Raw genomic sequence first — 26,720 nt, 5'->3', positions numbered from 1 at the left:
TCAATTATCTTTTTCCTCTTGCATTTTACTATAAGCAGCAAGAGAAAAACCAGGCCATGATTTCAACACTTTGCTTGAAAATCTCCTCAGCTAAATATCCAAGTTCATAATTTATAGTTGTGTTTTCCACATAATACAGGACACAATTCAGCTAACAATCCTTCTGTCACTATACAACAAGGATCCTTTTCCTCAAGTTTGCAATAACACATTCCTAATTTCTTTCTGAGCCCTCACTGGCCATGCCTTTAACATCCCTGTTTCTACCAACAGTTTGTTTAAAGCAATATAGACTTTTTCTATCATGTGACTCAAAATTCTTCCAGCCTCTATCCATTACCTGATTACAAAGCCACTTCCACATTTTTTAGATATTTGTTACAGCATTACCCCACTTCTTAGTACCAAAATCTGTATTACTTTCCCATTCCTGCTGTTAACAAAGTACCACAAACTAAATCGCTTAAAACAACACATATTTATTCTCTTACATTTCTGGAGGTCAGAAGCCCAAAATGAGTCTTTCAGGACTAAAGACAAAATCAAGGTGTTAAAAAGGCTGTTCTGGAATCTTCAGGACAGAATCTGTTCCTTGCCAATTCTAACTTTTAGAGGCTGTGGGCATTCCTTGGAAATCTTTGACTCATAGCTGCATCACTCTAATCTCTTGTTTCTGTTGTCACATGTCCTACCTTCTATAGTCTGAATTCCATCTGCCTTCCTTTTATAAGGATACTTGTGATTACATTTAAGGTCCACCTGGAAAATCCAGGATAATCCTTCCTTGTCTTGAGCTCCTTAAATTAATCATACCTGCCTATATAAAGTAATATTCATAGGTTCCAGGAATTAGGACCTATACACCTTTGGGGACCATTAATCAGTCTTCCACAAGGGTAGTTTGGAAATTTGCAGAGCTTTTTTTTTTTTTTTTTTAGTTAATAGTGTAGTGATTTGTTTAATGTCAAATTTGTAATAAATTGTATAAGTTTGTAATTTGTAGTAATCTGCTTAATGTGTCTATCATTAAGTTTAATAAATTAAATAAAAATTGAAGTACTAATTAAAATAAATATTAGATTAAGTGGAATTTTCTAATATTGTCAACCAATTCATTACATGACAGTATAAAAGACCTAAAAAAAGTTCCTTGGCTATTAGTCTACATAAAATTAACATGTATTCAAAGTGGAAATATAGGTCTCAAGAAAGGGGAGAACATGTTAGTTAAGCATGCACTTGGAATGAAGATACAATATTATTTGCTAACAGTCACACCCTATGTACCAGATTCATAAGCACATCTAAAATTATCAAGCTTGCTCAGGATATACTGGATTAGAAACAGGTTCCAGAGGCTCTAAATTCCCTCTCAGATCCAGTTTAATAAAGCAGTACAAGATCAAAAATAAATAAATAAAAAGGATAGAAACCAGCCTGTATCGAATAATGCTTTGATTGTTATAATGACAGATTATTAAGGCCGATCTCCTTACCTAGGCTGGAATAAATGTGGCTGAGAATGCGGGCTGGTTGTACTCTGATAGGGTATACCTCAGCAATGGTCTCCACATCGATTCCCCTGTCCTTCAAAATGGCCTTGATTTCTTCTGTCTCAGCTAGAATGGAAACTATAGGAAGGAAAGAAGATGAGGTCAACAGAAACTTTTATTTCAATAGGAACCTAAAAATCTCTCAAGCCACATAATTTCTTTTGAAGGGAAGAGAAAGAAAATGGGAGGAAATTAACAGTTATTGAGGAACTTTGATGAAACAAGTCTCATGCTAGGTACATAACACTATTACCTAAATGGAAAAGGAAAAAGGATCTCATGACTAGAGTATTAGATTCTGCTTTTTTGGCTAAGTACCTATGTGCTCCTAGAGAATGCAATACTCTTTATATCTGAGATCCCATGTTTGAATAGGGAAAAAAAATCCAACATGAGGTGTGTTACAGCTTTGGTAAAAGTTGATTCTCCAAGGCTCTTTCATATCCTTAAGACCAGACAGGAGTTTGAGGGTAATAAAGAACACCCAAATAATAAGAATTACTCTATAGCCAGAGCATGGTAGAAGACAAGGTAAACTGGGAATAAAGAATTGAGGTGCCATAGTTAAAACTGTGTGTGGTTGTTTTGGGATTGGGGGTGTAGGCTCTAGACTCTGAGCATGACAAGCCTGGACAGCTCCCTTTTATTCCTGTTATATTCATGTCTCTGAAGTGCTTATCATACTCACAAGGGAGAAGGCCAAGTCAGCTCCCTGACCCTTCTGTTTACTTTCCCTCTAGGGCTGGGGGCTAATCACCTGAGTGGGGCCTCAGCTGGCTTGACACTAAGCACTGAGGGCAAATATGTGCCGTATTCCTGTTTCTCCAGTGCTGGTGGATGTGTTGAGTTGGGTTTATGCGAAAATGAAGGTACCATTTGATTCATTCAAGTTTACCAGTATTTTCTATGTTGAGTGTTTGGGACAAAAGCCTAGTTAACAGAGTTTTACTTTCTTTTTCTTTGCCATTGTCTTTCGTATATGTCTTTCTTTGTGTGTGTGTGTGTGTGTGTGTGTGTGTGTGTGTGTGTATCTTTCTATCTTGGGAGCCTCATGGTATTGTGCTGCTGTGGTCTGGGTCAGGATATGCAGGATATAGTGATCACAGGGCCCCCTGGACATAACACAATCTCGATTACTTATAACTGGAAACATGAAAATGACAAAGATTCTCCAGGGAAAATATACAAAGGAAGAATGATAGTGAGCTAAGGAAAGTCCAGGAAAACACGTGTGGTCATCCATTCATTCATTAACAAACATTTACTAAGCACCTAAATGGATGAAGTACTATACTAGGCACTAGGGATAAAGAGATGGGTAAGTTAGTCTCTCTCTTGAAGAGCTTACAGTGTAATGGAAGTGACACACACATAAGCCAATTATAAAATAAGCTGCTAGGTAACTAGAGATATGCACAAAACACTGTAAGCCCCAAAGAGCGACACGTATCAAGTCTGGGACAGGTAGAGAGTGGTTTCAGAAAAGGCTTTCTGAAAGAGATGATGTCTAAGCTGAGTTTGAAAGAATGAATGTTAGCCAGGAGAAAGAAGGGAATAGGGATGGGGAAATCCATTTTAGGTACAAGGTACACGATGATCATAAAACATGGAAATGAAAAAAGAACGTGTGTGGGGGTTGGGGAGGAACTACATACACTTCAATATTGCTGTAGCATAAAATAGTTTGCACAGTGGTTTAAAAAAAAGAATCTGGAAAGGCAGACAGAGGCTAGATCTTTATGGAGGGCGTATGTGTCACTTTTAGGATTTTGTATTTTATCTTTGGGTAATGATTTCCAAACTGCATTCTACTGAGCTTCAGGGATCTGCAGAGAGCAATGCACTGAAAGAGAGGCAAATGAACAACACTTAGGGGTGCTAGGAACACTTTCGACCCCAACATCTGAGCTTTTTTTTTTTTTTTACTTTATGTTTTATAAAATATTTAGGAAATTCCACCTATGTGCTAAGCACTGCCAAATGCTAGGAGTACAGAGATAGACATGATCCCTGGAGAAAATGGCGCTGATACTGAGTTCTGCTAGAAGGCTGAATAGAAATTAATCTGGCAAAGGTGAAGGTAAAAGTAAGGGAGTTGTTCCAGGTAGAAGAAACAGCACAGACAAAGGCTCAAGAGCAACATGGAACAAGGTAGATCTAGGAATTATAAAATGTTCTTTACAGTAGGAGCGTGGAGTGTGAAGGGGCCATTGTAAAAAAATGACAATGCAGACAGGGTCAGACACCAGATCATAAAAGGCCTTATAAGCCATGTGAAGGAGGTTGACAATGGAAACCCTTGTAAGTTGTAATGAGGGGATTAATATGTCCATAACTGCACCTTAAAAAAGAACATATTAATGTTTGATGATTAAAGAATAAACTGATGGACTGTTGTGGGCCTAGACTGAAGACAGGGATACCACTTAAAAATTTATTGCACTAATGTAAGTGAGAGATGCTAATTACCTAGATTAGGATCATGACATTTGTGCTGGAGAGGACTAGATGGATTTCAGAATCAATTAGAAGGTAAAGAAATCAGGATTTGTTAGCTGATTGAATATAGGAGGTGAAAGAGGGGGAGATATTGAGAATGATTTCCCAGGTATTTGTATGTGTAACTAAGAGAATGGTGTGGCCTTTAGTGACACAGGCACATAGGGAGAAAAGCAGGCATGGATGATATAATAGTAGGAGGGTGCAGCTGTCTAATTTTAGACATGTTGAGTTTAAAGTGCATGTGAAACATCCAAGTGAGGTCATCTTAAAGAACAGTGATATAGATTCAGGAGTCATTAGCATATAAAGAGATGAGATGGGTCAAGGAGAATATATATAGAAAAAAAGAAAAAAGACCCCAGAATATAACCTTGAGGAAGTTCAACATACAAGAAATGGGCAGATGAAGAAAAGTCTAGGGTGGGAATGAGGAGTTTTTGTCCCAAGGCTTATATTTTCTTTGTGGTATAGGAGGTGAAGTCATCTTCTGAGAGTGAAGAACTCAGGAGACAGGAAAAGGGAGAAGGTTTGGAATCGGAGGAGGCTGAGAGACAAGAACAAATAATCTAAGTAATAAGGTCAATGGACAGAACTCCCAGGAATACCAACAGTTAGGGGGCAAAGAGAATAGGAAGCCCAGAATGAGACAGAAAATTGCAAAATTTAGGTTGAAGAAGATCCAAGAGATGGTATCACAGAAGGCATGGGAGTTAAGAGTTTCCAGAAAGATAAACAATAAATGAAACAGAAAGATCTACTAAGATGTGGATTGAAAAATACCTACTGAATTTTTCAATAACTTAAGCAAAAGCATTTTCAGAGGAATTATAAGCTACTGGAAAGGACTGCAGAATGCATGGCATATAAAGAAGAGGAAAATCAGTTGAGAAAGGAAAGATAGGATAACTAAAGGGAGATGACTAAGTAAATAAACTAAAAACCAGAACCAACAGAGAGGAAGAGTTTGAAGAAACAGGAAAGAGTAGGTTTCTAGGAAGGCTGGGGAAGAGGATAAGATCAAGCATTGGAAGGAGGAGTTGGCCTCGAAGAGAAGAAATACCTTTTCTGAGACCAGAGAAAAGGAGACAAGGATGAGTGAAAATATAAGTAAGATTGTGGTGGGGGGCTGGGAAACTGACAACAATCAGAATATTAAGATTATCTAGCTAGATTAAGATATCTAACCTTGGTAGCAGGCCAAGAAAGAGGATGAAAGTAATGGATGGGGTTGAAAACAGGTTTGGAATAGTGGTCGAAAAGAATGAAAATGCTGAGTAACAGTAAGAACAAGGACCAGCAGGAGGCACTGTGAGTCTAGTTGAGTTGGAGACTGCAGAATTACAGTGCTACCATCTGCTCCTTTGTGTGATTTTTTTCTAGTAGTTTTAGCAGGCCAGGTACAGGATCAGAAAATGCAGACTGGAAGAGGCTGGGAAGATGACAGAGGAGAACCCTCAGCTTGCCTCGTCCCATACATACAACTAGATAACACTCAGCAGTGTAAATAACCCAGAAAACGATCTGAAGACTGGCAGAACAAACTCCATAACTAAAGGTAGAGAAGAGGCCACACTGAAGAAAGCAGGAAGGATGGAGATGCAGTTTGGGAGCAAAATGGACCATGGCCATCTGCAGTGGGGAGGAAGCTGGTGGCACAAAGAAAGGCAAAAAACAGACTATACACCGGGGAGCCTGAACAAGGAAGATGAATCCTTATAACGTTTGGCTTTGGAAGTGAGAGGGGCCGAATTTTGTGAATTCTTACAACCAGCAGGACTTAAAGCCTGGAATTTTAAAAATCAGCAATCTTGGTTCTGGGAGAACCCAGAAGGCATTAGGAAGTGGAGTCCCTGCCCTTTAAGAGGCTACAGGAAAAAGAGCCAGCAGAGATACAGCGTGGAAGCAGCAGTTTGAAAAATGCTGGGGGCAGATGGGAGGGAGAGTTATTTACTCCTCTCAGAGCATGTCCTGGAGAGGAAGGGATCGCAGGGAGACCCCTCTAGGAATAAAGGAGCTGGCAGGCACTATTTCCCTCCTCCACCCCTCAGCATAAACACATGGACACCTGCACAGGAACCAGCACAGTGCTGAAACTTGCTAACTAACTTGCTTACACCAAACCCTGTCACTCCCGTGCTTGGGCAGATCCTCCCTTTCCAGTCACGCCGGCCTCCATCATGGTGCTGCAAGTCCCCTCCCCCAGAACACAGGTGCAAACCCCACTAACACCTTATCTCCAATCCACATGTTCTGTGGGACTGAAGTTCCAGTGGTGGTGGCAGGACTCACTTTGTAAGCTGACAGGTGCACACCTTGTTAAAACATGCCTCACCCAGCTGAGGAGCAAACACTGCCCACAACAGGCAAAGAGAGCCTCTGCAGACAACTGGACTGAAGGAAAAAGAGGCCAGGACTCAAGAGCAGGGCATACACAGCACACACAGGAGATACTCCCTGAAGCACGAGGTCCTTGGGAATGACAAATTGCACTGCAGGGCACTACAGGACCTCTTCTTCATAAGGCTATTATCATTAAGAGCAACAGAAGTAGCTGATTTTCCTAACACAGAAACAGACACAGAGAGTAGACAAAATGAGGAGACAGAGGAATATGTCACAAAAGAAAGAAAGGGACCAAACTATAGCAAGACATCTAAGTGAAACAGATATAAGTAGTATGCCTGATAGAGAATTTAAAGTAATGATCATAAAGATACTCATTGACCTTGAGAAAAGAGTGGAGGACATCAGGGAGACCTTTAACAAAGAGATAAAAAATGAACCAATCAGAGATGAAGAAAACAATAACGGAAATTAAAAATACACTTGGTGTAATAAATAGCAGGCTAGAGGAAGTAAAATAATGAATTAATGACCTGGAAGACAGAGTAATGGAAAGTAACCAAGCTGAGCAAATGAGAAGAAAAAAAAATTATACAAACTTAGAATAGTCTTAGGGAACTTAGGGAACTCAGTGATGCCATCAAGGTAATAACATTCTGGGATCCCAGAAGAAGAAAAGAGAGAAAAGGAGGTATAAAATTTATTTGAAGAAATAATAGCTGAAAACTTCCCTAATCTGGAGAAGGAAACATCCACATCCAGGAGGCACAGAGATCCCCATAAAAAATCAATCGTAGGAAGTCTACACTGAGACACATACTAATTAAAATAGCAAAAAGTACTATTAAAAAAGGATTTTTAAAAGCAGCAAGAGAGAAGACATTTACATACAAAGGGAAACCCCATAAGGCTATCAGATTTTTCAGCAGAAACTTTGCAGGCCAGAGGAGAATGGCATGATATATTCAAAATGCTGAAAGGGAAAAATATTCAGCCAAGATTACTCTAACAAGGCTATCATTCAGAATAGAAGGAGAGAGAAAGTTTCTCAGACAAACAAAAACTAAAGGAGTTCATGACCACTAAACCAGCCCTACAAGAAAGGAGCGGAAAGGAAAGACCATAAGTGAGAGTATGAAAAGTAAAAAACACAAATGCAGTAAAAATAAGTATTTCTGTAAAAATCAGTCAAGGGATTCATAAAATAAAAGGATGTAAAATATGACACCATATACCTAAAATGGTGGGGAGATGAATAAAGAATGGGTTCAAACGTAAACAACCATCAACTTAATATAGACTGCTATATGCAGAAGATGTTATATACAAACCTAATGGTAATCACAAATCCAAAACCACTAATAGATATGCAAAGAATACAGAGAAGGAATCCAAGTATATCACTAAAGAAAGGCAGCAAACCATGAAAGAAAGCAAGAAGAGAAGAAAGGATCAGAGAAAAACTACAACCACCACCACAAAACAAGTAACAAAATGGCAATAAATACATATCTAACAATAATTACTTTAAATGTAAATGGACTAAATGCTCCAATCAAAAGACTTAGGGTGACAGGATGGATAAAAAACAAGACCCTTCTATAAGCTGCATACAAGAGACTCCTTTCAGACCTAAAGACACCTGCAGATTAAAAGTAAAGGGATAGAGAAACATTTATCATGCAAATAGAGGTCAAAAGGAAGCTGGGGTAACAATATTTGTATCAGACAAACTAGATTTTAAAACAAAGGTTGCAACAAGCAACAAAAAAGGACACTATTTAATAATAAAGGGGACAATCCAAAAGAGGATATAACAATTGTGAATATTTATACATCAAACATTGGAGCACCCAAATACATAAAACTATTAATAACAAACATAAAGGAACTAATTATAGGAATACAATAATAGTAAGAGACTTTACCACCCCACTTACTTCAATGGACAGTTCATCCAAACAGAAAATCAACAAGGAAACAGTGGTTGTAAGTGACACACTGGACCATATGGATTTAACGATATTTTCAGAACACTGCATCCTAAAACATGAGGATACACATTCTTTTCAAGTGCCTATGGAACATCCTCCAGAACAGATCACATATTAGGCCACAAAACAAGTCTCGACAAATTTAAAAAGGTCAAAATCATACCAGGTACCTTTTCTGACCACAACACTGTGAAACTAGAAATCAACCACAAGAAAAAATTTAGAAAGAGCGTAAGTACTTGGAGGTTAAATAACATGCTACTAAACAATGAATGGTTCAACCAGGAAATCAAAGGAGAAATAAAAGATTCCACGGAAACAAATGAAAGTGAAAACACAATGGTCCAAAATCTTCAGGATGCAGCAAAAATGGTTCTAAGAGGGACGTTTACAGCAATACAAGCCTACCTCAAGAACCAAGAAAAATCTCAATTAAACAACCTAACCTTACACTTACAGGAGCTAGAAAAAGAAGAATAAACAAAACCCAAAACCAGCAGACAGAAAGAAATAATGAAGATTAGAGCAGAAATAAATGATATACAAACTGATAAAACCATAGAACAGATCAATGAAAGCAGGAGCTGGTTCTTTGAAATGATCAACAAAATTGATAGACCTCTAACCAGACTTAGCAAGAAAAGAAGAGAGAAGACTCAAATAAAGGAAATCAGAAAGGAAAGAGGAGAAATAACAACTGACACCACAGAAATACAAAGGATTGTTAAGAGAACATTATGGAAAACTATATGCGAACAAATTGGACAAGTTAGAAGAAATGGATAAATTCCTAGAAGCATATAACCTACCAAAACTGAAGCAGGAAGAAAAAGTAAATTTGAACAGACCAACTACCAGCAATGAAACTGCTCAGTAACAAAAAAACCCCCAACAAACAAAAAGTCCAGGACCAGAGGGCTTCGCAAGCGAATTCTACCAAACATTAAAAGAAGAGTTAATATCTATTCTTCTCAAACTATTCCAAAAGTTAGAAGAGGAAGAAAACTTCCAAATTCATTCTGTGAGGCTAGTATCACCATAATACCCAAACCAGATGAGGACACCACAAAAAAAGAGAACTAGAGGCCAATATCTCTCATAAATATACATGCAAAAATCCTCAACAAAATACTAGCAAACCAAATCCAACAATACATTAAAAAGATCATTTACCATGATCAATTGGGATTTATTCCTGGGATGCAAGCGTGGTTCAATATTCGCAAATCAATCAATGTGATACATCACATCAGTAGGAGAAAGGGTAAGAACCATATGATCATTTCAATAGATGCAAAAAATGCATTTGACAGAGTACAACATTCATTCATGATAAAAACCCTCAACCAAATAGGTTTAGAAGGAACATACCTTAACATAATAAAGGCCATTTATGAAAAACCCACAGGTAACATCATCCTCAATGGGGACGAACTGAGAGCTTTTCCCCTAAGGTCAATAACAAGACAAGGATGTCCACTCTCACCACTTTTATTCAATATAGTACTGGAAGTCCTAGCTATAGCAATCAGATGACAAAAAGAAATAAAAGGCATCCAAATTGGTAAGGAAGAAATAAAATTTACAGTATTTGCAGATGGCATGATACTCTATATAGAAAACCCTAGGGGTGCCTGGGTTGCTCAGTTGGTTAAGCTACTGCCTTTGGCTCAGGTCATGATCCCAGGGTCCTGGGATCAAACCCCACATAATGGCTCCCTGCTCCTCGGGGAGCCTGCTTCTCCCTCTCCCTCTGCCTGCTGCTCCCCCTGCTTGTGCTCTCTCTCTCTCTCTCGATCAAATAAATAAATAAAATCTTTAAAAAAAAAAAAAGAAAACCCTAAAGACTCCACCAAAAAACTACTAGAACCGATAAATGAACTCAGACAAGTCGCAGGACACAAAATCAATGTACAGAAATCTGTTGCATCCTTATACACTAATAATGAAGCTACAGGAAATGAAATCAAGAAAATAGTTCCTTTTACACTTTCACCAAGAACAATAAAATATCTATGACTAAACCTAACCAAAAAGGTAAAAGACCTGTACTCTGAAAACCATAAAACACTGATGAAAGAATTTCAAGATGATGCAAAGAAATGGAAAGACATTCCATGCTCATGGTTTAGAAGAACAAATATTGCTAAAATATCTATTTTAACTATCCAAAACAATCTATAGATTTAATGCAATCCCTATCAAAATACCTACAGCATTTTTCATAGTACTAGAACAAACAATCCTAAAATTTGTATGGAACCACAAAAGACCCCAAATAGGCAAGTCAACCTCAAAAAAGAAAAACAAAATGGGAGGTATCACAATTCCAGACTCCAAGTTGTATTACAAAGCTGTAGTGATCAAAACAGCATGGTGCTGGCATAGAAATAGACACATAGATCAATAGAACAAAATAGAAAACTCAGAAATAAACTTAATTATATGGTCAGTTAATCTTCAACAAAGGAGGAAAGAATATCCATTGGGAAAAAGACAGTCTCTTTAATAAATGGTACTAGGAAAGCTGGACGGCTACATGCAAAAGAATGGAACTGGATCACTTTCTTACACCATACACAAAAATAAACTCAAAATGGATTGAAGAACTAAATGTGAGACAGGAAACCACCAAAATCCTACAGGAGAACACAGGCAGCAACCTCTTTGACCTAGGCCATAGCAACTTCTCTCTAGATATGTCTGCAGAGGCAAGGGAAACAAAAGCAAAAATAAACTATTGTAACTCCATCAAAATAAGAAGCTTCTGCACAGCAAAGGAAACAATCAACAAAGCTAAAAGACAAGCTACTGAATGGGAGAGGATATTTGCAAATGACATATCTGATAAAGGGTTAGTATAAAAATATATAAAGAACTGATCTAAGTCAAGACCCAAAAAACACATAATCCAATTAAAAAATGGGCAGAAGACATAAACAGACCTTTCTCCAAAGAAGACATACAGATGGCCAACAGACACATGAAAAGATGTTCAACATCACTCATCATCAGGGAAATGCAAGGCAAACCTACAATGAGATAATCACCTCATACCTGTCAGAATGGCTAAAATCAAAAACATAAGTAACAAGTGCTGTTGAGATGTAGAGAAAAAGGAACCCTCTTGCACTGTTGGTGGGAATGCAAACTGCTGTAGCTACTGTGGAAAACAGTATGGAGTTTCTTTAAAAAGTTAAAAATAGAAAAAAATACCCTATGATCCAGTAATCACAGTACTGGGTATTTAACCAAAGAATATAAAAATACTAATTCGAAGGGATACATGCACCCTTATGTTACGGCAGCATTATCTACAATAGCCACATATGGAAGCAGCCCAAATGTCCATTGATAGATGAATATATAAAGAAGAGGTGGTATACACATATATATGGCAAGATTTCATATATTTACATATATAGATGGCAAGATTTCATTCTTTTTTATTGCTGAATAATATTCCATTAAACATATACATATGTATAATTTCATTATATATATGCATATATATATACATGTATATACACATATATAATTCCATTATATATATGTGTGTGTATATATACAATAGAATATTATTTAGCCATAGAAAAGAATGAAATCTTGCCATTTGTGACAACATGGATGGAGCTAGGGAGTATACTGCTAAATGAAATAAGTCAGTCAGAGAAAGAGAAATACCATATGATTTTACTCATATGTGGAATTTAAGAAATAAAACAAAAAGCAAAGGAAAAAAAAAAGAGAGACAAACCAAGAAAGAGACCCTTAATTATAGAGAACAAACTAATGGTTACCAGAGGGGAGGTTGGTGGGGGGGGATGGTTGAAATAGGTGATGGGGATTAAAGAGTACACTTATCATGATGAGCACTGAGTAATGTATAAGATGGTTGAATCACTATATTGTACATCCGATTCTAATATAACATTATATGTTAACTATACTGGAATTAAAATAAAAAACTTAGTAGAAAAAGAAAATGCAGACTGTAAGATTGATGTGGGGCTATGATTTTTCTGGTGGGTGTAGTAGAATTATGGTGCATGGGTGATTAAGATATTTAAATGATCAGCAAATAGGGAAGAGCAGACTCAGAGAAAATAGAGACAAGTGCCATGGGTAGAAAGGAAAACTGAAATAATACATAGCTATGACCATAAACTGGAATTTTCTGGAATCAAAGATATATGAGGTGGAACAGTTCCAAAGTTTGGTCCTCAAAATGAGTGGGTAACACAGAGGTGGAGGGAAATGCCACTAGGATTATGGGTATCCAAGAATTTTGAGGCTAAAATGTTAGATGGCACTTATTATGATGCTGAAATCTAGCACTATGGCAGGAATTGGGGAAGAAGAGGAAGGCTGTAAGCTAAATGAATAAATTAGAGCAACCAGGAGATCAATACAGCCAGATGGCATAAGCCTCAAAGGAGAACGAAGTGTCTCATGGGAAGGGAAGAGTAAAATACACAGGATTATTTCCCATATAGCACCAACCCGAAAGTCAAGTGACCAGAGATGTTTTATAGGAGCTTAGTACCATACTGGATTGTGTCGTTGGAGAGTCAAAAATCACTTGGAACTTTATATCCTAGGAGACTAAAATAATAGTGAGCTCATTACAAGAGATAAGGAGGGTAGAAAGATCTGCTTTTCATGGGAGGGGGGAAAGGATGGGATGGAGACAAAAGAGGTCAATTTTGCATTTGAACTATCAGTGATAAAGATGTTTTATAGATATTGGGACTAGAATTCTTATAATGTTTATAGAGCTTAGCCCAGCGTTTTGCATAGAGTAGATACCTCAAAATTTAAGTTAATTGTTAGGAACAAAAAATAAAGGTTTCCAGTACTCTCCAAAGAAGGAATAGCTGGATCCATGGAAGCAAATGTATTATGAAGGAGGCAGCACTAGCAAACTAACACAGAGTGTAAATACAGACAGACAACAGTTTAAGATTAGGTACACAACCACTAAAAGGGCATGAGAAGAAAGGAATACTAACAGAAAAAGCACAGAAGGAATGTTCAGAAAGAAAGCAGAGAGAATCTAAAGGCTACAATATCATGACAACTGAAAAGAGTTTCTAGAAGTAAGAAGTGGTTAAGAGTGCCAAATAACATCATTTATTAAGCATTTGTTCATGATTAAGATTAATAGCAATCTTGAAGCCAAAAAGAACCGAGGTCACTGTATACTTTTTGAGGCCTAACAAAACCCATGAGATGAACAATAACACCATCATTTACTGGTCCAAAACAGATCGTTAATATAAAGTTTCTGCTGCTGGGAATAAGGATCCATACCTTGAACCACAACATCTGGCTTTGGTACTGTAGAAAACCTTCGATTCAGGGGATCAATTTCTCCAGGAGCTAAAAATCCCTAAAGAAAAACCATAAAAAGACAGGTTACTATTTCTCAAAGAAAAAGCTAATGTTTGAGGAGAAACAATATACCAGTGTCAAAAACCTGCCCTATAACATGTGAGAGGCAGGTATGGAAAGGAAAAAAATACCTTCACTATATAAAACATGTTTGAACTCCTGAATTCACATCCAAATTAATTTCATCTGGAATTAATTTCTAGTGATGGCCACAAGTTCTTTGTTGGAAACAGAGGAGGTACAAGTGATAAGCCCAAAGATTTTTTTAGTTACACTTCCACCTGCTCTCTGGATGTATATAATTAGACCATCAGACCACAATGCTTATTATCAATAATTGAAGTCTTGTTTTCTCATTTATTCATGTGACTGCTATACGTCCTGCTCAGCAAATATCTTTTTTTAAAAAGATTTTATTTATTTGTTTGAGAGACAGAGAGAGAGGGAAGGAGGGCAGGGGGAGGAGCAGAGGGAAAGGGAGAGAATTTCCAGCAGACTCTGCACTGAGCACAGAGCCCAACGTAGGGCTCGATCCCAGGACCCTGAGATCATAACCTGAGCTGAAACCAAGAGTCAGATGCTCAACTGACTGAGCCACCCAGGTGCCCCAGCAGGTATCTTTTGACTTGAATTTCTGTCCTTGATGAAACGGGATGAACTCACCCATTTTACCCTTAAAAATGCCATTCATCTCCTCCTTTTTCACATATTTAATTTCTTTATAGCATTGAATGAGAAAGTCATCAGGTCAGGATTATTTTAAACAGATCTTTCTGCTCATTATTGCTACATTATTCATAACATCAACTAAAGATAATCAAACCTTTATGCTGTACACCTGAAATTCACATTGATGTATGTCAATTATATCTCAGTAAAACTGAGAAAAAACCCAAAACAGAGTGAACAGAAACAGCTGCAGAAAATAAATAGTCATACATAAACAGGTCAAAGAGTCTGACCCAGAAAGGATAGCTAAGTCCCACCTTGGATCTTCTAGGAGCCTCAGTTATAGCTTACCATAATAACCTATAATGGGGAAGTAGATTTGTCAGTAAATCTGGAAAACTTTGAGAAAGAGAACCCTTACTATAGCTCACAATTTCAAAAAAAGCTGGCATTAAGGACAAAATTCCCAAGTGCTTCACTGAGAGCTGTTTCAACCAAGGGGCGCCTGGGTGGCTCAGTCATTGAGCATCTGACTCTTGATTTCGGCTCAGGTCATGATCTGGGGTCCTGGGATCAAGCCCTGTGTGGGGGCTCCGTGCTTAGCGGGGAATCTGCTTGAGGACTTCTCTCCCTCTCCCTCTGCCCCTCCCCATGCTTGCACGCTCTCTCTAAAATAAATAAATAAATCTTTTTTTAAAAAGCCAAAAAACAAGACTGTTTCAACCGAATTTAACATAAAAAACATTTAAAGAGCCCCACAGCAAAAAGTACGCAAACAATAAATTTTTAAAAACAATGATGTTCCCAACCACTTTTCATGATGCCTAAAATTATCTTATCAGTTTATTCAATTAGATAATGAAACATTATGTTGCTTGAAAAAGTTAGTACTTAAATCCATTATCAGTCATCATTACTACCAAGCACAGGTGCATGCATCAGTCACGAGGCAAGGCACTGGTAGGGGGTTGTTTTGAAAGGGCCAGATTGAGGCCCTGATCCGAGAGCAGGTCCAAGTAGTGTCAAGGTAGGAAGCCCTGGGCAGTATGAGAGACATGGTTGCCAGGGGGAAAAGATTTTTGTCAAGGATTGGCACTGCTCCCACTCTGAGGACCTGACCTGGAGGAAAATATATAATTAAGGCAGAATATAAAAGGCAAAAGACAGATCCAGATTTAATGAGCTACTCACAAATCTCATTATTATAATGACTAAAGGAGAAAAAAAGTGGAAGAGCCTTGAAGTTTCCCCTTACCTCTGCCATCAAACTTCCTAAGATGTACAGAGACTGACCCCACATATGAGGCAACTTCCCCATGGGGACTCGGTCCACAGTGTGAGGATTTTGATATTCTTCATCAACCTAAAAGAAAAGATAAAGAAGCCACACAAAAGGTGATAGAAGGTTAAAGATACCAGACAACAAAAAGGCTGAATCTGGATTGTGACTCATACCCTATAGAACAGTTACATATGCAATGCACTGAAAAGTCCAGCACTATGACTACAGTCTAGGGAAGGGCTCCTCTAAATGTGTGTACATACAAATCACCTAAGGACCTTGTCCAAAGGCAGATTCTGACCGAGTAGGTGTGGAGGAAGGCCTGAGATCTGCATTTCTAACAAGCTCTCAGGTGATGCTGCCGATGCTGCTAGTAGCTTATTCCATCCATCTCCACCAGAATGGAAGACTGCAACTCTCCCATGGCTAATGCTCCTTCGTAACGGAGAAGAGGAACAACGGTACTCCCAACTGGCATTGTGGGGAAATGAGGACATACTTCATTTTCCAAGCCTGATCTACTCAAACAATCCCAGATTACTGGCCTCAAAGCAGAGAACACCAAATCCTGAGAGTTCGCACAGAACACCACTCTAGTTCTGCCTACTGAACTCCATATCATTCTCAACTTTAAGGTTTGGTCTTTTAAAAAAAATCAATTTCTGAACAATTAATTTTTTCTTAAAAATTGAGGTATGGTTGACATATAAAAAGGCCCTACGTATTTAATGTATGCATCTTGATGAGTCTGAGGGTAAGTAATACGCCCATGAAACTAGCATTGTAACGTTTGGTCTTACTCTTGTCTCACTATGCAATGGCGCAATACCTGAGACTGCTTTAAAAATTTCTTTTCAAAGGCCTAAAATCATATTTTCATCATCTTATACCAAAAGACAAAGTTTTAGAACATTAAAATCAGAAAATTAAAAACTGTCTGACTCAAATGAGGCAGTCCTGTTGAGGTCCGGCTCTCCTTCTCCCAGCTCCATGTTATTAAGGCACTGTCCAACTCACCCTGTCTGGAGGAACACTGTACAGCTCTGGCAAGAGTGGGACTCCGTTTTTGCCCTTGATGAGGACTGCTTCAAGAGCCTCTCTATATTCTTCAACCTGTAGATAAAAGAAAGGGAGAAAAAAGTTTATAGAGTTCCCTTTGGGGATCTCAGGGAGGGTTGTAGCCAAAGAAGTTCCTGTTGCAAAGGAGCATGTTCACCTGGTGAAAGGGAGAAGAAAGGAGAGTAGCATTTACTAAATGCTTATTACAGGCCAGATACTATGCTAGAAATTTTGTGTGCTTTAACACATTTGATTTTTTTAATTTAAATTCAATTAGCCAACATATAATACATCATTCGTTTTTGACGTAATGTTCAATGATTCATTAGTTGTGTATAACACCTTTAATTTTAATAACCATCCTAGGAGGTATATGCAATTAAAGCCTTTTTTCCTGAAAAAGTAAGGCTCAAAGAGGTTATGAACTTGTGGAAGATCACACAGCAAGTGTAAGGTTGAGCCCAGATTTGAGCCCAAGTCAGCCTGCCTCCGCAGGCCTGTTTTTTGTTTGTTTGTTTAATATTTTATTTATTTATTTGACAGAGAGAGAGAGAGTGAGAGAGCACACAAGCAGGGGGAGTGGCAGGCAGAGGGAGAAGCAGACTCCGCGCTGAGCAGGGAGCCTGATGCGGGGCTTGATCCTATAACCCCGGGATCATGACCTGAGCCAAAGGCAGTTGCTTAACCAACTGAGCCACCCAGGAGCCCCACAGGCCTGTTTTTATCCACTACTTGAAATACAGCTTCTTGCCTTTACATGTACTGGCTTTAAAAACTGAATTTAACTGCTAAAATAAGTTTCTCTTGTAGTGAAGTTCACATTTTTTGCTTAACAATTTGCTGTAGATTAGATTAGTAATACATAAAAAGCAAACACCAAAACACAAAAAGGAAAAAAAAAACCCACTATAATTTATGGTGGAAAAAACAGTCAGTTCTGCTATCACAGTCGTTTTGAAAGCACACATTTATTCCAATGCGTCTGATGTATGACGGAATGATTTGAGCATCACCCAGATTTGACATGTGTTTATGCACAGTCTTGACCTGAGAGTACACTCAGCTGAACTGAGCCCCTGTAAGAATACCCAAAACACGCACATGGACGTGCCTCAGGACGGCAATGAACCCCACCCATCCACATTCCGTGTTAGAACTTTTTGTCTGAGTTCAGGGAACACTCCTTCTACCGGTTCATAATCACTCCTGAGCTGCTGCCTGACTCTGGGTGCCTTCCCTTCTCTTTCATTTCTTCCCCTTTCTCCTCAGTTTATTTTGTATTCGTCCTGTCTGCTCTATGTTCTTTTTCTCCTTCCCCTCACTCTTTTGCCATCTTTCTTGTTCCCTTCCTCTGGCACGCAGGGTGGTGGGCATGGGAGCCCGTCAGGTGAGCTGGCAGGACCGAGGGTGCACATACCCACGAGCAAACCTAAGGTCTTTTTAAAGCTACAAGTGCCATATTTACTGTGGTATTTATGTACTTCTTAACCATTTCACATGCATAAAGTTATGATGCTGTGTTTATCAGATTCCTATCGTTTTATATGTATTTCTGGCAAACTTCTTTTTTTTTATTTATTTGACAGAGAGAGAGCGAGAGAGCACAAGTAGGCAGAGCTGCAGACAGAGGGAGAGGGAGAAGCAGGCTCCCCGCTGAGCAGAGAGCCCAACGTGGGACTTGATCCCAGGACCCTGGGATCATGACCTGAGCCGAAGGCAGATGCTTAACCGACTGAGCCACCCAGGAGCCCTCTGGCAAACTTTTAAAATGTTGTGTCCCAACCTCATTTTCCCAGGAGCCCTATAGTTTTTATTTCTCAAATATGCAGAGCATGGTGATTTTCAAGAAACATGTATGTCTTATTATAGCCGAACTGACTGTCCCTTGTGCTTATGGCATATCTTCATCTGTGAAATTAAAAAAAAAAAAAAAACAACTTTAGAGACATCTTCTTTAAAGAAGAGTGAAAAACTATTTCCATTGTATACAGAGAATCCGAAGAAGTCAATGACTATATCTGGGCTACTCAAGAGTTGGGAGGGAATGGGGCGCCTGGGTGGCTCAGTCAGTTAAGCGTCTGACTTGGGCTTAGATCATGATCCCAGGGTCCTGGGATCGAACCCCACGTCAGGCTCCCTGCTCACTGGGGAGTCTGTTTCTCCCTCTCCCTCTGACCCTCCTCCCCACTTGTGCTCTCTCTCTGTCTCAAATAAATAAATAAAATCTTAAAAAAAAAAGAGTCAGGAGGGAAGCCAGAAAAAAAAGAATAAAAAAGAATCCAGATTTCCCAACTCTTTCCCCCACCCCCAGAGTCCAAAAAACCTGAATGTGCTTTGTACTTAGTAGGCGTAGGCACATTTGATAAATACATCTTTCTTTGAGCAAGAAAAGTTTTTGATAAATAATCCTGTGGAATTTGAGGTCTGAGAAAAATGGCAGAATCAAAATAGGGTGGTCAAAATAGGGTGGGTTATTTCTATTACTGTTATCTTATTTGATTTCTCAAAAAGGGATATCCTTTAATTTACTGAAATTTAGAGTAGAACAGCACTTTGTGGCCCCTGAAACTTTGGTGTAACCCTATTATTTAAACTCATATTGGCAGTTACAGATTAATATTGGCCAAAGCATTCAAATTACACAGAATTGCGTTTTATGTAGCCAAGTATAAGTGACTTCCAAATGTGTTGGATTTATGTCCAAGTTTAGACCATAGCCAATTTGTAGAATGCCTGGCACTAAACTTCCTTGATCAAATCTCCCAGTCTCACTATTTTCCAATGATGGTTTCTAAATTACTTTATTCATGTAGCTCAAAAAAGCGATGATGACCATGTTTTGGGGGGCAAGGACAAGGTATAAATGGGTTGTTGTTGTTTTGGGGGGCTAAAGTCAGAACATCATTTCCAAGATTTATTAAAATATATATATACACAAAGCCAGGAAGTAAACTCAAGCACCTGTAACAACTGAGGCAAGTGGACAGGGCTTGCTATTTTGCTATCTATGTTTGTTAAAAGCCAAGTCTGAGTGATGGCAATATAAAGGCCTTCCAACTCTTAACCTAGTACCCTCAAGTACTAGTCTCTAGAAGACTCTAGAGGACTCTGTTTCTTCCCTATTAGGGAAGAATTCCATTTGGTCACAGGGTCAGCACAGCCATTAACTGAAAGACGAAGACATACTAAAACCCATTCTTCTGGAAAGCTCTTTCTCTGGCATATTACCTGTTCCGCATTGCCACTGAAGACCCCATCGAGGATAAAGTACGTCCAGAACAGTGGCCATTCACACTCAATGTTTTCAAATAACTTCAGCTCAGATGGTTCATAATACAGGCGACTGGGATCCTGGTAAAAACACAAAAAAGTCTATCTTATCACTGCAAAGTCGGCCATACGTCTTTTGTTCGGAGGTCTCATAACACAGCCTTTCACTTCTGATAGTTTGTTTCGGAGAAGGCAGGGCATTACATACTCCCCCTCCCTCAGCGAGTACTTTGTGATGTGACTTGTAACTAGTAGAACTGGGATAAGAATGATACCATAGGCAGGTATATGAAGAAGTGAGATTCATTTACAATAAACATGAGTGTGATTTTATATCTGTTAAGTTTGAGGTAGCAGCAGAACATACAAACAGAAATGTTTACAAGGACAGCAAGAGATGAGGGTTTGGGAATCATTCTTGTAGAGGTGACACTTGAAGCACAAGTTACAGATGTAGCACCTACATACAGTGAACAAAGGACCCAAGAACAGAATCTTGGTAAACCCTCATAGTTCGGTGAGGAAAGAACAAAAAGAGAAGAATTAGGATAGTGTAGTGTTGTATAAAGTAAATGGGAAAAGAATTTCAAGAAAATGGAGGGGTAGGGAACAGTAATGTACGACAGAGAAGTCAAGTATAATAAGGATGGGGTAAAGGCTATTGGATTGATCACTTGGGAGATTCTGATGATATTTCAGAGTGTAATTTTAATAGATTGGTAGAGCTAGAAATCAACAGGGCTAAAGAATAAAGTGGAAGAAGGGAAGTAGACCAGAAGAGTTTGAGCTCGATGATTAAAAAAAGCCCTAAACAACGTTTACAATGCCAGTGAAGTGCTCCTTCTTGACCATTCATTCCCTTTAATACTTAATTTTCTCCATTGATAATTCCATGGAGAACTTTTGACAAGTGGAACAGAAGGATGTTAACTTTTCAAGATCAGGTTCTGTTTAGAACTAACCAACTGCAAGAGATGGAAGGGGGCCAGGAAGACCTAACAAAGGAAAGATTTTCCCCTTTGTAATTATGAAATATTGGGGAGGGAGATACTTTGAGACTATTCAAATATTCTGTTTCTGCTTAAACTCTCATCCACTGATTTAAGGATCTATCAGTAGCTCTTTCCTGAAACCAACCAGCTGCAAGAAGTGGAAGAATTGCACCTTCCTCTATTTTATTTAATCCATAAAGGCTCACAAATAGAACTTGGCAACTAAGCCCAACGAAGGTAGCAAACATGAGTTATTGTTATCCTATTGAGTGATTATTTTAAGTACCACCAGTGAGTTAAGTATTTTCTCTTTTGAGTATTTTTTTTATTATGTTCAGTTAGCCAACATAAGTATTTTCTCTGAATGAGACCGTGGACAGTAGTGACCATTCTACCGTGGACTCATTTTGGGGAAAAGAAACCTACCTCTTTAGGAGTTTTATATCCATCTCGTAGAAAGCGACAACAACCATAACGCCCCTGGGAATGCAGAGAAAAAAAATCAGAAGCATGTACATTGGTACAGTCATATAATGCATCAGAAATACATCCTTTGCAACAGCTACACGTGCCGACCTATCACCAACACAGATACAGGATTTAAAAAATAATAAAATGTAATTTTTTTAAAAAAACCTCTGATATCAGCCCAGCAGCAGAAACTGATTTCAGCAATCAATGTGAGTTCAAGTGAGGGCTAAGTTACAGGCTTTTCCCTAAAGCAGAGTTTCTAATATTATCCTCTCCATCACTTTCCACCATAGGGTAAGTCTGTAACAGCCCAATTACTAATCTATGTGGTCCTGTTCACAGAGCTCATAAGAGAGCAACAGGCTTTTTTTTAAGAAAAGACAACATATTTTTTGTTAAATTTTGAGATAATTTGAGACTTACAGAAGAGTTGCAAAAATAGTACAGAGAGTCCCCATTACCCTTCATCCACTGTTCCTTTATATTAACATCTTACATAACTGTAGAACATTTATCAAAACTAAAAAATTAATCTTGGTACAACACTATTAACCAAAGTACAAAACTTCTTTGGGTTTCTCCAGTTTTTCCACTAATGGCTTTTTTTCTCTTCCAAAACCCATTTCAGTATCCCACTGCATTCAGTTGTCACGTCTCTTTAGTCTCTTCCAATCTGTGACAGTTCCTCAGTCTTTCCTTGTTTCTCATCACCTTGACGCTTTTGAAGAGATCATCCATTATTCTGCAGAATGTCCCTCAATTTGGTTTTGTCTGATGTTTTCTCATGATTAGACTGAGATAATGCATTGTTTGCACAGATACCACACTGGTCAATATGTTCTATTACTGGGGGTGTTAACCCTGATCATTTGGCTAAATCACTGACTTGAAGCCCCCAACGACATTAATTTCTCCTTAAAGTCAAAGCCTTAAAGAAAAGAAAGGCACGTATGGACATACCTGAAGCTTGGTGATGATTTCTTGCTTTGTGAGCTCTACCAACTGGCCATCCTCTACTGCAAAGGCTGGGAAGGAAATAACTGAAAGCAGACTAGCATCTACCTCTTTGGATGTGGAAGCGCGGGGGAGTATCGAATTAAGGATAGACTAAAAAGGAAGAAAGGAAGTCAAAAGTGGCACATTAGTAAATAACTTGGGATTATAAAACTAACAGCTTTAGTTTCAAATGATCTATGTGGAAGAGGATCATTCGGGAGAAAATCTAAACATTATACCATAATAATGATTCAATGATAATCAACACTGAATTCCATAATAATTCAGTAATAATTTCTAAGTGAGAGCTTAGAAAACTAGCTATTTCTGTACATCATCTCTTGTCTTAATACTGCTCTCAAGACTTCCCAATCCTGAATCTTAAAGAGCTGCTAATGGATAAAGAATACTCTAAACATCATCTGTCCACAATCCCCTTGCGCCATTAGCAACCACTGAAGCATAAAGATAGAGAAAATGCAGCTGCTGAGAAAGCAGGATGTGGAAAGCTCAGCTCCTACACTGCTGACATTTATTTTTTCCAAGGAAAATTTCACATTTTTGAAATGAGAAGATGAGTTTATATTCGCCATTGTTATCTAATCAGGGTTTGAAGATGGGGAGAAAGTCATCTTGCCAATGAGAAGAACCTTACTCTTTCAATACAGAGAGTAACCCTAAACAAAAGTGAAGATACATATTTACCACTTAAACAGTCTAATCTCCAAACATCTAAGCCTAGAGCCAACTGGGGACAAGAGAATGTTTCAAAGCCACTATCAAGAAGAACACTCAAATCAGTCACCTCTTGTTCTCTTGGTATATTTAGAAAAGGAGCAGAGCCCATAGACCCTTGATAGGACAACAGTGGAGAATTCCACATACTATGATGAGATTCCTTTATAAGTATGGCTGAGAGAACAGGACTATGACGTATGTTATAGTTCATGCTATATCAGCCTTATCTCAGCATGGGAAGCTTGGATAATACATTTTTGGCACATGGTAATAAATCAGATTATGTACTCTCGGGTCTCTTTATTCTCAAGGCCATTCTCATCCCGAGTCTGGGTAAGAATAACATTTTCTATAATGTCCTTCATTATTCTCTTACCTGGCAGTGTTGTACTTCATCAGCCAGGACATGGATAACTGATTGGGGCCCACCTTTCACACCAAACAGGTCCAGTTCATCCAATGCTTCCAGGGCTGCCTATGAAGAGCAAAGAAAGAAAGGACATTTTCTGCAAAAGATACAGATTTCTCCTCCCTGTACCCCAGTATCATATCAGTGCATATGAAGTCATTTTTAATTTGTTCAGCAGAACAGCAAAAACAATGTAGCATTCTTTATTCCCAGGGGCCTCTGAGTTTTTCTTTGCCTCCCATATTATCCCAGAGACAGTTAAGATGGAGGTTGCAAGCAACCATTCATGATAAAAACCTCAACAAATTCAGTATAGAAGGAACATACCTGAACATAATAAAGGCCATATACAACAAACCCACAGCTAACACTTGTTGTGATGAGCACCGGGTATTATAAGTGTTGGATCACTATACTGCACACCTGAAACTAACTGGAATTCAAATAAAAACAAAAACAATAGTGAAAAATTGAAAGCTTTTCCTCTAAGATCAGGAGCAAGACAAGGATGCCCACTCACACCACTCTTATTCAACATAATATTTGAAGTCCTAGCTAGAGCAATTAGGCAAGACAAAGAAATAAAAGGCATCTAAATCAGAAAGGAAGAAGTAAAACTGTCATTATCTGAAGATGATATATTATATACAGAAAACTGTAAACTCAAACAAAAAGTGTTGGAACAATCAATAAATTCAGTAAAGTTGCAGGATATAAAATCAACATACAGAAATCAGTGGCACTTCTGTACATCAACAACAAAAAAAACATCTGGAGAAAGAAATAAAGAAAACTATCCCACTCACAATAGCATCAAAAGTAATAAAATACTTAAGGGTAAATTTACCTAGGGAGGTAAAAGAGCTATACAATGAAAACTACAATACTTGGGGCGCCTGGGTGGCTCAGTTGGTTAAGCGACTGCCTTCGGCTCAGGTCATGATCCTGGAGTCCCGGGATCGAGTCCCGCATTGGGCTCCCTGCTCGGCGGGGAGTCTGCTTCTCCCTCTGACCCTCCCCCCCTCATGTGCTCTCTCTCTCTCTCTCATTCTCTCTCTCTCAAATAAATAAATAAAATCTTTAAAAAAAAAGAAAACTACAATACTTGGAGGAAAGAAATTAAAAACAAACAAATGGAAAGATATCCCATGTTCAATGGATTGGAAGAAATAATATTGTTAAAATGTCCATACTACCAAAAGCCATCTATAGATCCAATGCAATTGCTATCAAAATTCCAATGGCATTTTTCACAGAAATAGATAAACAATCCTAAAATGTGTCTGGAACCACAAAAGACACCAAATAGCCAAAGCAATCACAAGAAAGAAGAACAAAGCCGGAGGCATCACACTCTTGATTTTAAACTATACTACAAAGCTATAGTAATTAAAATAGTATGGTATGGGCATAAAAATAGACACACACACCAATGGAACAGAATAAAAGTCAGAAATAAACCCCTGCATTTACAGTCAATGAATATTTGACAAGGGAGCCAGGAAGAGTCAATGCAGAAAGAAGAGTCTCTTCAACAAATGGTGTTGGGAAAACTAGATAACCACATGCAGAAGAATGAAATCAGACCCCTAACTTACACCCTCACAAAAATTAACTTGACATGGACTAAACATAAGACCTGATACTGTAAAACTTCTAGAAGAAAACATAAGAAAAAAGCTCCTTTATACTAGTCTTGGCAATGATTTTTTAGATATGACACCAAAAGCACAAGCAATAAAAGCAAGAATCAATAAGTGGGACTACATCAAACTAAAAAGTCCCTGCACAGAAAAAGAAACAATCAAAAAAATGAAAAGGGAACCTATGGAATAGGAGAAAATATTTTCAAACTATAGAGGTCAATATCCAAAATATGTAAATAACTCATACAGCTCAAAAATAAAAAAACAATTCAATTAAGAAATGAGCAGAGGAATTGAATAGATATTTTTTCCAGAGAAGACATACGAATGGCCAACAGGTACATCAAAAGATGTTCGAAGTCACTAATCAACAGGGAAATGCAAATCAAAACCACAATATGATTTCACTTCACACCTGCAAGAATGGCTATTATCAAAAAGACAAGTGGCTCGGGAATGTGGAGAAAAGGGAACCCTCATACACTGTTGGATGGAATGCAAATTGGTTCTGCCACTATGGAAAACACTATGGGGGTTCCTCAAAAACTTAAAATAGGACTATCATATGATCGATCCAGAAATTCCACTCTTGGGCACATATACAAAGGAAATGAAAAGAGGGTATCAAAGAGATATATGTACTCCCTGTTGATTGCAGCATTATTCACAATAGCCAATATACAGAAACACTGTTAACAGATGAATGGGTAAAGAAGACATGATACACACACACTCAATGGAATATCATTCAGCTGTGAGAAAGAAGGAAATCCTGTCCTTTGTGACCACAGAGATGGACCTTGAGGTCATTATGCTAAGTGAGATAAGTTAGAGAAAGACAAATACTGTACTACATCACTTACATGTGGAACTTAAAAAGTCAAATTCAAAAAACAGAGTAAAATGGTGGTTACCAAGGGCTGGGGGATGGAGGAATTGAGGAGATGTTGTTTAGAGGTACAAACTTGCGGGGCTCCTGGGTGGCTCAGTTGGTTAAGCGCCCAACTCTTGGTTTCAGCTCAGGTCATGATCTCACAGGTGGTGGGACTGAGCCCCACACAGGGCTCCATGCTCAGCAGGGAGTCTGCTTGAAGACTCTCTCCCTCTGCCCCTCCCCCCATTTGCTCCCTTTCTGTCTCTCTCTCTCTCTAAAATAAATAATTCTTTTTTAAAAAAGGTACAAACTTGCAACCAGTAGATAAATAAGTTCTGGAGACTTAGTGCATAGCACAGTGATTATGGACAATAATAGTGTATTATAAACTTCTAAGTTGCTAAGAGACCAAATATTAATCATTCCTATCACAGAAAAAATGATAATTGTATGATGTGATAGAGGTGTTACCTAACACTTTGGTGGTAATCATATTGCAATAAAAATGTGTCAAATCAACATGTTGTA

The 26,720-nt window shown here is 38.3% G+C and overlaps 1 protein-coding gene across 7 annotated transcripts in view; it reads right to left on the bottom strand.

Annotated features, from left to right (window-relative positions):
• The window catches only part of PHKA1 (phosphorylase kinase regulatory subunit alpha 1), a 142,130-nt gene that overhangs the window by 79,346 nt on the left and 36,064 nt on the right, over positions 1–26,720 (bottom strand). For all 7 annotated transcript variants that reach the window (XM_078064893.1, XM_078064894.1, XM_078064895.1 and 4 more), the window contains 8 exons: positions 23,640–23,738; positions 22,490–22,636; positions 21,485–21,538; positions 20,025–20,147; positions 16,755–16,850; positions 15,711–15,818; positions 13,706–13,784; positions 1,497–1,631 (listed from right to left, as the gene is read on the bottom strand). In XM_078064893.1, coding sequence (XP_077921019.1) covers positions 1,497–1,631; positions 13,706–13,784; positions 15,711–15,818; positions 16,755–16,850; positions 20,025–20,147; positions 21,485–21,538; positions 22,490–22,636; positions 23,640–23,738 — 841 coding nt within the window. The remainder of the gene's footprint in view (positions 1–1,496; positions 1,632–13,705; positions 13,785–15,710; positions 15,819–16,754; positions 16,851–20,024; positions 20,148–21,484; positions 21,539–22,489; positions 22,637–23,639; positions 23,739–26,720) is intronic.

This window comes from Halichoerus grypus, chromosome X (genome assembly GCF_964656455.1).
Source record: "Halichoerus grypus chromosome X, mHalGry1.hap1.1, whole genome shotgun sequence".
In the NCBI taxonomy this organism is placed as follows: Eukaryota; Metazoa; Chordata; class Mammalia; order Carnivora; family Phocidae; genus Halichoerus; species Halichoerus grypus.
Note: the sequence above shows the minus strand (reverse complement) of the source record. Positions and strands in the feature narration are given on the sequence as shown.